At 34.8% G+C, this 14,045-nt stretch overlaps 1 protein-coding gene across 2 annotated transcripts in view; it reads left to right on the top strand.

The window, feature by feature from the left end:
• The first annotated feature begins 828 nt into the window (after nucleotides 1-828).
• The window catches only part of LOC100883541 (LIM/homeobox protein Lhx9-like), a 91,730-nt gene continuing 78,513 nt past the window's right edge, over nucleotides 829-14,045 (top strand). For both annotated transcript variants that reach the window (XM_012279871.2, XM_012279870.2), the window contains exon 1: nucleotides 829-1,530. In XM_012279871.2, the coding sequence (XP_012135261.1) occupies nucleotides 1,483-1,530 (48 nt within the window). In that variant the 5' untranslated portion in view covers nucleotides 829-1,482. The remainder of the gene's footprint in view (nucleotides 1,531-14,045) is intronic.

Below are 14,045 nucleotides of genomic sequence, written 5' to 3'. Positions count from 1 at the left end.
AATCCTAGATCCAGTGGAGGCATCTTCTGATGACTACTTGACCCTAAACTTAGATCCAGATGAGGTATCATGTAGACTTAACCTTAATCCTAGATCGACTTGAGGTATCATCTATATCCTTAATTTTATTGTTAGATCCCCTCAAGAGACTATTTGGATGGATCCTTGACCCTAAAGCTAGAGCAAGGTATCATTTGACGCATCCTTGACCCTAAACCTAGATCCAGGTATCATCTGATGTATCCTTGACCCTAAACCTAGACCAAAGTATCATCTGACGCGTCCTTGACCCTAAATCTAGATCCAGGTATCATCTGACGAATCCTTGACTCTAATCCTACATCAAGGTATCATCTGACCTTAAACCTTGACCCTAAACTTAGTATCTAAACGAACCCCTCACTCGTATCTAAACAAACAACCCTAATCCCAAACGACTACACCTAATAAATTAAACGATTCCATTTTCGAGTATCATCTAACCAATCCCAAAACCCGTCGTAACTCCCTTAATAATTCGATCAATCCATATGTCCGATAAGGTTGAACAAGGTGTTATGATACACTCTTACTAAAAAGAAACTCGACAAGGCAGACTACGCCACTGAGTCGTCGAGACGGGTAGCGTGGAGCCAAGAGTAGCAACGAGAGAGATTACGCGGTGTGGAAAAGGACGGTGGTCGTTGGATGGGCGGAGCGTAGCGTCGCTCCGGCGCTGGGGGTAGGGATGACTGTGGGCGGAGCCTCGGGGCACCGAGTCCGCCCCACCTTGACGCAGTTTTTCGGGGTTCCACCGCGACGCGGCGCTGTCTCTGGTTGGAACCAGTTGCAGCTGTGCCGGTTCCCTCACTCCGCATCGTGGCTTCGGCTCGGCAGACGGGCCTGTATTTACTGTGGCGCAGCGTGGTCGCTCGTTTGCTGGCGTCGGGTCGTATCGGGTCTCGTTCTTCGGGGCACATGCGCCATGATACGGGTCTGATGCCCGGTAACTGACATCGATCCTTGTCGACCAAGGACGGACACCTCGGAGTGCTATTCGAGTGCAGGTGCGCGGACTAGCCGGGTGTTTGGTGTTCGGTGTTTCCAGCGATGGGACCAGGGTTCCTACAGGATTCCCGGGACTCCACGGACCGTCAGTGATTGTGCAGTGCTACGTGACATTGACAGGGTGTAACTTCGGGCCTCTGTCGGTTCTCCTGCGGCGAAATGCGCCCGTGAGGGCGCCGGTTACCCTCGTGCCGGGCGGCGAGAATACATCGGCAAGGGAGTTGCCAGTGACAGAGTTGTTTGAGTGCGGAAAAGTTGTCCGAGAGAGGGTCGAGAGACGCTTAGTGGTGGAGCAAGAAGAGGAGGCAGAAGAAGAGAACCTGCGCAGCGGACGCCATCTCCGCGTTATCGGCAAGCGGATCCCCCGGGACTCCCCCCCAAGCTTCGGCGTCGCGCACCCTCGGCGGGAACTACCCCGCGACAGCAGCCACCCTGATGGGAGTGTATGAGGAGCGCGCCCCTCCTACTACCGGCATGCACTGGGTGAGTGTCATCCCTCTGTTCTCTGCTCATTGGTCCTAGGCCCGTCCTTTCGGATCATCCTTTCATCTTCGTCTCGACGAGCGATATGACACTCTTTAGAATACCGGGTCATTGCGGGTACTAAGGGCTCTTCGATCGCTAGCATCCTTTGATCTAAGCCTCTATGACTCTTGTAGCTTCCTTTTTTGACCTTTGTCGGCCTCTTGTGACATCAGGGCTTTCTTATGACCTTAGTACTTTTATCACCTTCGTCATTTGCACCACTCAGGGCTAGTGATACCTCGGATTCTTGTTCAAAATTTTTAGGCTTCTGATGAACTTGTTACTTTGAGGGTTGTGACTTTGTACTCTTCGAGGGATAGTCGAGTAACTACTTCTACAGAGAGGAGACTTATTCAAAATTTTGAAGTATCTGGTGGTTCTGGGGTTACTTTGATGAGCTTAGGGTTGTCACTTCGCTTGTGACGTACTCTTCGAGTGATAGACTTATGCAATTCTACCAAGAGGAGACTTGTTCAAAATTTGGAGACTTCAGAGCTAATGGTCTTACTTTGATGACCTTTGAACGACTTCAACGTTTTTCAAATGATGTATTATTAGTTACATCTACCTTGAAAAGGTCTTATTCAGATGAACTTAGGGTTAAATGACTTTAACGGTAACGTGAGAGCTCTCAGAGTGATATGCCTTATGATATTTCTATCTTGAAGAGGCTTTTTATTCAGAAATTTTTTGAAGGATCTTAGAATTACTTGAATGACCCATGATCCGATTGACTTCATCCACCTAAAGATTCTAGAGTGATATGCTACTGACATGAAACTGCTATCTTGAAGAGTTCCTCTTCATAAAATAAATAATCTCAAAACTATTTGAATGATCTCACAATTATTTGGATGACATGATCAATGTTTGTGCTATAAGGGTTTTTAGAGTGATATGCAAGCTTCTATTGGTCTAATTTGATCTTGTGGTATGGCACTTTTTTAAAATACTTCAAGTTGCTGAAAGGTTAGATCATCTGAACAGTATCAAGGTGATATGTGCCGTCCTATCGACTGTGACGTACTTTTTCGACTGATATGTCGTTATACGTGATGTGATACAGAAGATTTATATTGCACAATGTTGCAATATCGTGAACTGTCCTAAAATTACTCTTAAGATACTTCTTACAATCATCTATTATTCAGATTATCAGATTTCAAATTTTCGTTAGGTTCCCCAGGTGATATGTCACGACATGTCAAAATTCTAGCAATGTAAAAATATTCCACTTCAAGGAATCTTTACTCAATTCACATCCACAAGATTTATATAATTTCAATGTCAGTGACATGCAAGCGTATCTTGAGAGACATGCAAGCTTCCAGTGATATGCGAGAGTCTAGTGACATACCACAAAGTAAATCACCCTAATCATTTGATCCTCATACACAGATCTTCTTCAAGTTTAAAACAATCATAGATAAAGTCGCACCAGAACATAAAACTCGTCACATTCCTCGACATGCCGTGACATGAAAGCTTCCAGTGACATGCAAAAGTCTGGTGACATACCACAAAGTAAATCACTCTAATCATTTGATCCTCGTACACAGATCTTCTTCAAGTTTAAAACAATCAAAGATCAAGTCGCACCAGAATATAAAACATGTGACATTCCTCGACATGCTGCGGCATACAAGGTTCCAGTGACATGTAAAAGTCCTGTGACATGTCACAAAGTAGATCTCTGTAATCTTCTGCTCCTCATACACAGATCTCCTTCCAGTACAAAATAATCAAAGATAAAGTCGCACCAGAACATAAAACTCGTCACATTCCTCGACATGCTGCGACATGAAAGCTTCCAATGACATGCAAGAGTCTAGTGACATACCACAAACTAAATCACCCTAATCATTTGATCCTCATACACAGATGTTCTTCAAGTTTAAAACAATCAAAGATCAAGTCACACCAGAACGTAAAACTCGTCACATTCCTCGACATGCCGTGACATGCAAGCTTCCAGTGACATGCAAAAGTCTAGTGACATACCACAAAGTAAATCACTCTGATCATTTCATCCTCATACACAGATATTCAAGTTTAAAACAATAAAAGATAAAGTCGCACCAGAATATAAACTCGTGACATTCCCCGACATGCCACGACATGATCGCACTCCCCGTCGACTATTCTTCCTCCTACCCAAGGTAGAAGATATTAGAAGCATTTCGAACAGTATAACTCTATGAACAACGCACGTAGTAGCCTTCTTAAAGTGATATGCATCCTTTAAATTAATGTCGCCGATTATAACTGTTAACGGAACAAATCCCGATTAGATTATTCGATCGGGAGATTTTATTAGCCGCGATAGGTTAATTGGGATATTGCGGCGCGACCAGTCTCCGACGCTTATCAGCGTCGTAACGCCTGGCTGATATGCTCTCGCTGAAACGGGTTCGCCGACAGAAAAAGGGCTTGCTGACAGGCTGCGTGCGAACGTGTGTTTGATGAATCGCTGCGACGGTCATACTTTTGAATGTCGTTATTTTCGGTGTAATGGAACGCGTCACGCGACCCCCTGTTTTCACTCCTACAAAAATTTCGTTTTATCGCAGGTCTGTTAAAAACCTGAGGACCGAAACGGGGAAGTTTCAGGGGGTTTAATATTTTTCATTTGTAATTTTTGTACGTTTCATCACTTAAGCTTGTCATAGGTGAAAAGTTAATTTTATAAATTAATTTGGGTTTTCCTCAGTTATTTAATTTGACTCAAAGTTAAAATTGAAGAACCATTCTAGAAACTAACATACATTAATAATAATTTTATCCCTCATCTTCTCAAAAATCCCCTATAAAAATATTAGAATCGATAAATAATTTAAAAATTGATGAGACAATCGTAATTGGTACATCGAAAGATAGCTGGTAAACGGCTTGTAGAATTAAACGATGTACGTGATTTTCAGCGGCCACGTTCGTTTCCATTCCGCGAGCGTTTCGAGCAATGTACGATCACCGAGACCGGCGTTCATCTTCGAGGAATGTTAATTCCGTTTTAAACGACCGTTCAATGGTCGCGCCGTTAACGGGTACACCTTGTAAACAAACGTAATTGATTGTTCCGTGTCACCGCGTTGGCCGCTAATTGAACCGATGCATTAACCACGGCTACATGCAAACGCACCGTGTGCCCCGTTTCAAGGCTGCTCTTCACGCGATATCGCATCAAACGATTTACTTTCCCTGTCACTAAATTTTCATTTCTTTTTAATAATCTTCCGCTATATTAATTTATTACTTTTCTGTTAAATTTTATTTTTATCTTTTGCTAAATTAATTTATTTTTCTGTTAAATTTTACTTCTACCTTCTGTTAAATTAATTTATTACTTTTCTGTTAAATTTTACTTTTATCTTTTGCTATATTAATTTATTACTTTTCTGTTAAATTTTACTTTTATCTTTTGCTAAATTAATTTATTACTTTTCTGTTAAATTTTACTTCTAGTTTCTGTTAAATTAATTTATTACTTTTCTGTTAAATTTTACTTTTATCTTTTGCTAAATTAATTTATTACTTTTCTATTAAATTTTATTTTTATCTTTTGCTAAATTAATTTATTACTTTTCTGTTAAATTTTACTTTTAACTTGTGTTAAATTAATTTATTACTTTTCTGTTAAATTTTACTTTTAACTTGTGTTAAATTAATTTATTACTTTTCTGTTAAATTTTACTTCTACCTTCTGTTAAATTAATTTATTACCTTTCTGTTAAATTTTACTTCTACCTTCTGCTAGAAATATTTATTACTTTTACCTTCTGTTAAATAAATTTATTACTCTTCTCTCCAATAAATTTGTTACCTTTCTCTCAAACAACTATATTTCCACCATCAGTTAAATAAATTCAAAAATTTTGAAGATTTAGTCCACTATTTGTAGGTTATGTTGACGTTTTCGCGGAGTCTCCTCCGAGCTACAAAATGGCGGAGGTAGACTAACGTTCAAGCACCGAAATTTTGATTAAACGCTTAAATTGTCAATCTACTGATACTCGAAACTGATTTTACGATCCTTTGCAAGAAACTGGAATACTATTTCTCTCAAAGCTTTAACTTCTAATTAGAATTTGCACTGTCAAGGATCGTTAAATACAAAGTATGCACAATATTTCAACTTTCTCTACTTATCTCAACATTGCTGCGGATAGACAGCTCTGATAAACGGGGTTGCTGAAAGAATTAGGAGCTCTTGATTTATTTGTTCACGTTTCATTTGTGAAAATCACAAATTAATTTTAGTTAACAAAATCTTATTACAATTTTACTTATGATGGTCACAAAACAATTTTAATTAACAAAATCATATAACAATTTTGCTTATGATGGTCACAAAATAATTTCAATTAACAAAATCATACAACAATTTTATTTATAATGATCACAAAACATTTTCGTTGACAATAGTTATAAAACAATTTTATTTAATAAAATCACAAATGAATTTTGATTTATAATAATGTCAAAAGAATATTCACTTGTAATAATCATAAAACAATTTTATTTAATAAAATCACAAATGAATTTTATTTATAATAGTGTCAAAAGAATATTCACTTACAATAATCATAAAACAATTTCATTTACTAAAATCACAAATGAATTTTATTAATAACAACGTCAAAAGAATATTCACTTACAATAATCATAAAACAATTTCATTTATAAAAATCACAAATGAATTTTATTTATAATAATGTCAAAAGAATATTCACTTGCAATAATCATAAAACAATTTTATTTAATAAAATCACAAATGAATTTTATTTATAATAATGTCAAAAGAATATTCACTTGCAATAATCATAAAACAATTTCATTTACAAAAATCACAAATGAATTTTATTTATAACAACGTCAAAAGTATATTCACTTACAATAATCATAAAACAATTTCATTTATAAAAATCACAAATGAATTTTATTTACAATAACCTTAAAGGAATATTCACTTACAATAATCATAAAACAACTTCACTTATAAAAATCAAAACTGAATTTCATTTCCAATAACATTAAAAGAAACATTCGCTTATAATATTCATAAAACAACTTCATTTATAAAAATCACAAATAATATTTATTCACAATAATATAAAAAAAATATTCACTAACAAAATTCATAAAACAATTTCCCTTAAAAAAATCACAAACGAACTTCATTGACAACAACATAAAAAGAATGTCCCTTAAAAGAAAATGAAAAAGCAAAAGCAAACAAAAATTGCAATTTTCACAGCCATTTCAAATGAAAATGTTCAAATTAGTTTGACAGAAATCAGGTAGTAAATATTTTGTTTACCAAAATTCCCTGGTGTTCGATTGCCGTCGTGTAAAGTCCATAGGCGCCGTGCGTTAAAAGCACGTCCCGTAATCTCCCTGTTGATTATATTATCAGCACGAAACGGCGGAGAGCTGAATGATATTTTCGCGGCTCTTTTCGAGCATGTCATCCGAACGGAACCGACACGCCACCGATTTTCTTGCGCAATCAATTTTTCCCGCCGCCTTTGTGAGACTCCGCTCGAGTCCGCGTCGCTCGAATAATTCATCTCGCGACGGGACCCGCGCCGAACGAAAATAAATAACTAGATCGCGTGACAGTTTTCGGTGAAATATGAACACTGTGATTTTTCAGACGCTTGTTCGGTGAGGTACGGTTTATTTCGCTGCGGTGGTGAGGGTTGTGGAGCTTGTTGAAGTTTGGACGGATTTTTGGAGTTTATGGTTGGATTGAGAGAAGGGAGAAGGGGGAATGGAGTGAAGTTTTTAGAGTTTGAGATTTGGGGAAGATGAGAAGCTTGAGAAGTTTAAGGAAATTGGGAAAATTGAGAGCTGTAAGGAACTTGGGAAATTTGAGATGCTTGAGAAACTTGAGACACTTTGGGAACTTAAGAAGCTTAAGATACTTTGAGAAACTTGAGAAACTTGAAATACTTGAGAAACTTTAGGAACTTAAGAAATTTAAGATACTTTGAGAAACTTAAGATACTTTGAGAAACTTGAGAAACTTGAGAAATTTGGGACACTTTAGGAACTTAAGAAACTTAAGATACTTTGAGAAACTTGAGAAACTTGAGAAACTTGAAATACTTGAGAAATTTTAGGAACTTAAGAAACTTAAGATACTTTGAGAAACTTGAGAAACATTAGGAACCTAAGAAATTTAAGATACTTTGAGAAACTTGAGAAACATTAGGAACTTAAGAAATTTAAGATACTTTGAGAAACTTGAGAAACTTGAGATACTTGAGAAACCTGAGACACTTTAGGAACTTAAGAAACTTAAGATACTTTGAGAAACTTGAGAAACTTGAAATACTTGAGAAATTTTAGGAACTTAAGAAACTTAAGATACTTTGAGAAACTTGAGAAACATTAGGAACCTAAGAAATTTAAGATACTTTGAGAAACCTGAGACACTTTAGGAACTTAAGAAACTTAAGATACTTTGAGAAACTTGAGAAACTTGAAATACTTGAGAAATTTTAGGAACTTAAGAAACTTAAGATACTTTGAGAAACTTGAGAAACATTAGGAACTTAAGAAATTTAAGATACTTTGAGAAACTTGAGAAACTTTAGGAACTTAAGAAATTTAAGATACTTTGAGAAATTTGAGAAATTTGAGATACTTGAGAAACCTGAGACACTTTAGGAACTTAAGCAACTTAAGATACTTTGAGAAACTTGAGGAACTTGAGGAATTTAAGAAACTTGAGAAACTTGATATACTCGTGAAACCTGATATACTTGAAAAACTTAGGAAACTTGATATATTTGTGAAACCTGATATACTTGAAAAACTTAAGAAACTGGATATACTCGTGAAACCCGATATACTTGAAAAACTTAAGAAACCTGATATACTTGACAAACTTAAGAAACTTGATATCCTCATAAAACATAATATACTTGAAAAACTTAAGAAACTTGATATCCTTGTGAAACCTGATATACTCGAGAAACTTGAATAACTTGAATACCATGAACAATTTCATAAACTAGAGAGTTTGCAACGTTGAAACTTCCAAATCTGCGAATTCCAGAATTTCAAACTCCGTCAATTTGGAATCCAGGAAATTAGAGAGTTCACATATTTGAGAACTATCGAATTTAAGAAACTCGAAACTTAACTGAATGTACCAAACGTATCTGTTTACCTATTTCGGCAGACAGCATGACATTTGGAACCATAACGCAACATGCTACTCGCATCCGAGTAGACTACTCGATCACGTTCGATCACGATACGGCGTCGTTTAGTCTCACGACGCTTTTCGATCTTTTTCCATAGACGCGTGCGTCAGCACGGAGCCGAGGAGAGTGTGATTATTGTAACTTCGATGAGATAAGGGCATCGTGGCAGGAACGTGTCTGCCCGCGATAATGCTCCGTTTGTGCGGTCCGTTATTTATTAACCAGCCTCTTCAGATATGTCCGTCGTCGCGACCCGAATGTTTAATACGCCGTATTGTTTATTTCTCGCTGTCTTCGGCAACTGTCCTTGATCGAAATATCACGTACACTTACGTACAGATGAACTCAAAAGAAGTAGTTTCACAAAAGAAGCCTTACATTTGGGCAAACTGCAGCAATTCGCACTATAGCCTGTCATTTTCGCTTAATTTTCAATACCGAAAGTGTGAGGCTCTTCCGACCAATTGGGTCCTTCCAAACCTGGGTCAGCCACCGCGCGCCAATTCCTGGCTCGACTACGGTATGCACTGTAGACAACCCTGTTCCTGGCGCGTGGAGCCAGGTTTAAGGGACGCCCACCGTAGAACAGTCCCATGTGACGTTCCATAGTGACTACTCGAAACGTTTGCCTGACTTGTTCTTTCACTCAATTGTGCGCGAGCAATACCGGCGAAAATACGTGCGAGGCCATTTTTCTATTCTGACCAATTGGGATAGTCCTACTGGGTCAGCCTACGCCGGCTCCTGGTTTGACTGCAGTATGGTCCACAGGACATGTAGCAAGGTCTAACACGTTGAAAGATCGACGGTGTTCATTTAGATGTGTTGGCATCTCCGACAGAACGTAACATCTTAAATGACATGTTCTGTACGAATTTTTAGTGACGGAACCAATACCGAAAATACGTGCAAGGCCATTTATCTATTCTGACCAATGGGGGCCATGGTACTCCTGGGTCCGCCTCCTATGCGCCAGCTCCTGGTTTGACTGCAGTACATATGGTCCATAGGACATGTTGCAAGGTCCTAATATTTTGATGGAGGGTGTTTATATGTTAGCATCTCTGACAGAATATATCTTAAATGACATGTCAGGGACATTGTCAGGGATTAACCCCTTATTTATTAACCCTTAGCACTCCAAAGTATTTTTGCTATCAATTTTTTAGCTCAAATTTTCTAAAGTTTGCCGAACTCAAGATTACTATAACATGGAACATATAACCAAGTATTTTTCACTTCAGCAAAATTTTTTCAAGTTCTGCCTCTCATCAGAAAATGTAATGCGTATATTTGTTTTACAACAATTTCATTAGCATTACTAAGACAATTATATTCGACTTGATGTCCCGTTTATTGACCACCGGGATTGCGATTATGCAAATAAAAACGTACGTTTTCTTGTTATCATATTGTTAATTGCACGGTTTTTGTTAATTTGAATAAATTATCATATAGATTTACAGTTTTTTCGCGGCGAAATTGATGACTCTAGAAATACATATGTATTTAGTATACTAATTAAAATCTTTTATTATACTTGTTAATAAACGCCTTAATAAGAAAAGAATCTTTCAAGTAATACGGAAATAAGCTAGCCATAGCTTCAATGTATTTGAGTTCTTTACAGATTAGCATTGTGTATCATTTTTGATAAAATGAGATTAATAATACGTCACTAATGAGTGCGTTTGCCTTAATTAAAATTGTATACATAAAGTGTTGGTTTGTTAGTTTTGTTAATTGGTTTCTTATGTTTTCGGTCATTTTGAGTGAGCAATAAGTTATATTCTACTTTCGGGTAGATTGAGACTATTCATCACTTTGGAGATTATGTCTGATTTTTAATACACGTGTGATTTTGATGTATTATTATTGAGAAATTTTTATCGAATAATTCTAATTAGATCGAAAAACCACAAGTTTTAATCAGGTTGCAAATTAAATTATTTTTGATAGTATTAAAAATTGAAAAATGTTAATCAAGCTCAAAATAGAATAATTTTAATCAGATGAAAAATTGATGAATTTTAATCAAACTGACAATAGAATAATTTGAATCAGACTGAAAATTGATAATTTTTCGTCAGTATAAAAATTGACAAGTTTGTATCAAACTGAAAATAGAATAATTTTAATCAGATGAAAAATTGATGAATTTTAATCAAACTGAAAATAGAATAATTTTAATCAGATGAAAAATTGATGAATTTTAATCAAACTGACAATAGAATAATTTGAATCAGATTGAAAATTGATAATTTTTCATCAGAATAAAAATTGACAAATTTTTGTCAAACTGAAAATAGAATAATTTTAATCAGATTGAAACTTGATAATTTTTCGTCAGAATAAAAATTGACAAATTTTTATCAAACTGAGAATAGAATAATTTTAATCAGATGAAAAATTGATGAATTTTAATCAAACTGACAATAGAATAATTTGAATCAGATTGAAAATTGATAATTTTTCATCAGAATAAAAATTGAAAAATGTTAATCAAACTGAAAATAGAATAATTTTAATCAGATTGAAAATTAATAATTTTTCATCAGAATAAAAGTTGACAAATTTTTATCAAACTGAAAATAGAATAATTTTAATCAGATGAAAAATTGATGAATTTAAATCAAACTGAAAATAGAATAATTTTAATCAGATTGAAACTTGATAATTTTCCATCAGAATAAAAATTGACAAATTTTTATCAAACTGAAAATAGAATAATTTTAATCAGATGAAAAATTGATGAATTTTAATCAAACTGAAAATAGAATAATTTTAATCAGATTGAAACTTAATAATTTTTCATCAGAATAAAAATTCACAAATTTTTATCAAACTGAAAATAGAATAATTTTAATCAGATGAAAAATTGATGAATTTTAATCAAACTGAAAATAGAATAATTTTAATCAGATTGAAAATTAATAATTTTTCATCAGAATAAAAATTGACAAATTTTTATCAAACTGAGAATAGAATAATTTTAATCAGATTGAAAATTAACAAATTTAAATCAAACTAAAAATAGAATAACTGTAATCAGATAAATTTGAATCGACTTAAAAATAGAAAAACTTCAGAACCGACTAATTGAGCAAATGACGTCATCATTAAACGACTCCACCGACCACTTGAATTTTCAATACCATTAATTTAATTCAAATCCTATATATATGATAAATAGAGAACCGGTTCGACGAATAAAAACAGCAATTTAAAAAATACAATATGAACACGTCCATCTGTGATCGCACAACTAATCACGAGCACTTACGATTCATAGTCAATGATCAGGTTTTATAATAACCTTGATTACATCTGAAAAAATCGGCGAGGATTCATGATTACTCGGTGTTATCGGTAAGCAGGAAAGAAAATGAATGAAAGTAAATTGATTTCTGTGACGGTCGTCGAAAGAAACGAAAAATGCACTATCGCGCTTTTAATTACCATATTTTATAAACTGAATTATATAATCGTCGTGAAATATAAAATATTACGAAATATTTTTCTGTGACAAAATAGAGGCTGAACTTTATTTTATTGCGTGCTGTGAATTGTTGAATAATGAACGAAACAAATATATAAATAAATAAAATTTTGACAGTAATATAATTTATACAAACTGAGACAAGTATAAACTGTATATAAAGAAGGAAACAGGTAAATAAATAAACTTTTAACAATAATATAATTTATACAAACTGAGACAAGTATAAACTGTATATAAAGAAAGAAACAGTTAAATAAATAAACTTTTAACAATAATATAATTTATACAAACTGAGACAAGTATAAACTGTATATAAAGAAAGAAACAGGTAAATAAATAAACTTTTAACAATAATATAATTTATACAAAATTTCTTCGATGATTTCAAAGTTTTTCTATGAAAAATCGAATTACTTTTTTTAAGCAGAGAACAATTGCCTTTGCGCTGGCAAAAAGCGTTAGAAAGTGATGGAAATTATTTTGTTGATTCAAGATTTCTTTAATAAATAAATATTTTTCGCCAGCAAACAAAATTTTGCTGGCTGTCTACTTGAAAATTGATAATTTTTCATCAGAATAAAAATTGACAAATTTTTATCAAACTGAAAATAGAATAATTTTAATCAGATGGAAAATTAACTAAACTATCGCATGGAAATCTAACGCGTAGAAATCCAATCTGTTGCTAATTAATGTGTGGAAATTTTATACGAGGTGAAATATCGTGTGGAAACTCTATACATGGTGAAATAACGCGTGGAAATTGAGTGCGTGGCGAAATAACGCGTGGCGAACTATCGCGTGGAAATCTACCGCGTAGAAATCCAATCTGTTGCTAATTAATGCGTGGAAATTTTAAACGCGGCGAAATAACGCGTGGAAATCCTATGCGCGGCGAAATAACGCGTGGAAATTGAATGGGTGGCGAAATAACGCGTGGAAATTGAATGGGTGGCGAATTAACGCGTGGCGAACTATCGCGTGGAAATCTACCGCGTAGAAATCCAATCTGTTGCTAATTAATGCGTGGAAATTTTATACGCGGCGAAATAACGCGTGGAAATCCTATACATGGCGAAATAACGCGTGGAAATTGAATGGGTGGCGAAATAACGCGTGGCGAACTATCGCGTGGAAATCTACCGCGTAGAAATCCAATCTGTTGCTAATTAATGCGTGGAAATTTTATACGCGGCGAAATAACGCGTGGAAATCCTATACGTGGCGAAATAACGCGTGGAAATTGAATGCGTGGCGAATTTTGATTACTTTTCTAATATATATTTTTTGTAGCGTTTATATACGTTTCAATATATGTATAATATAGTATATATGTATGTGTATGTACTTCTATAACATAATATACAAATTTACATCCAAGAATAATATTACTCAGTTGTAGCATAGCTATAGTAACTATTTAATAATCTATTAGGTTGGAAACTATGAAACGCCCGTTTTTTGTTTAGTCTGTTTTTTTTTAATTGTTTATTAACTCTAAAAATAAAGATTTTTTTCCAAAAAGCCATATATGATTTGCCCAATCGTTGGCAAAAAGATGCCAATGGAAATTATTTCAATTGAATATAATAAATAATGTGAAAAATTGCGCTTTTCGTTTTTTATTTTCATTTAACGCCCGTATCATAGTTTCCCACCTAATAATAACTAGTTCCTTGTTATGATAGAAAATGATATATCCATGGTTTCTAAAAAGCTTGATGCGATCATGGACGTCGGCGATCTGAATTTTCGCG

This window comes from Megachile rotundata, chromosome 11, assembly GCF_050947335.1.
Source record: "Megachile rotundata isolate GNS110a chromosome 11, iyMegRotu1, whole genome shotgun sequence".
NCBI lineage: Eukaryota > Metazoa > Arthropoda > Insecta > Hymenoptera > Megachilidae > Megachile > Megachile rotundata.
Note: the sequence above shows the minus strand (reverse complement) of the source record. Positions and strands in the feature narration are given on the sequence as shown.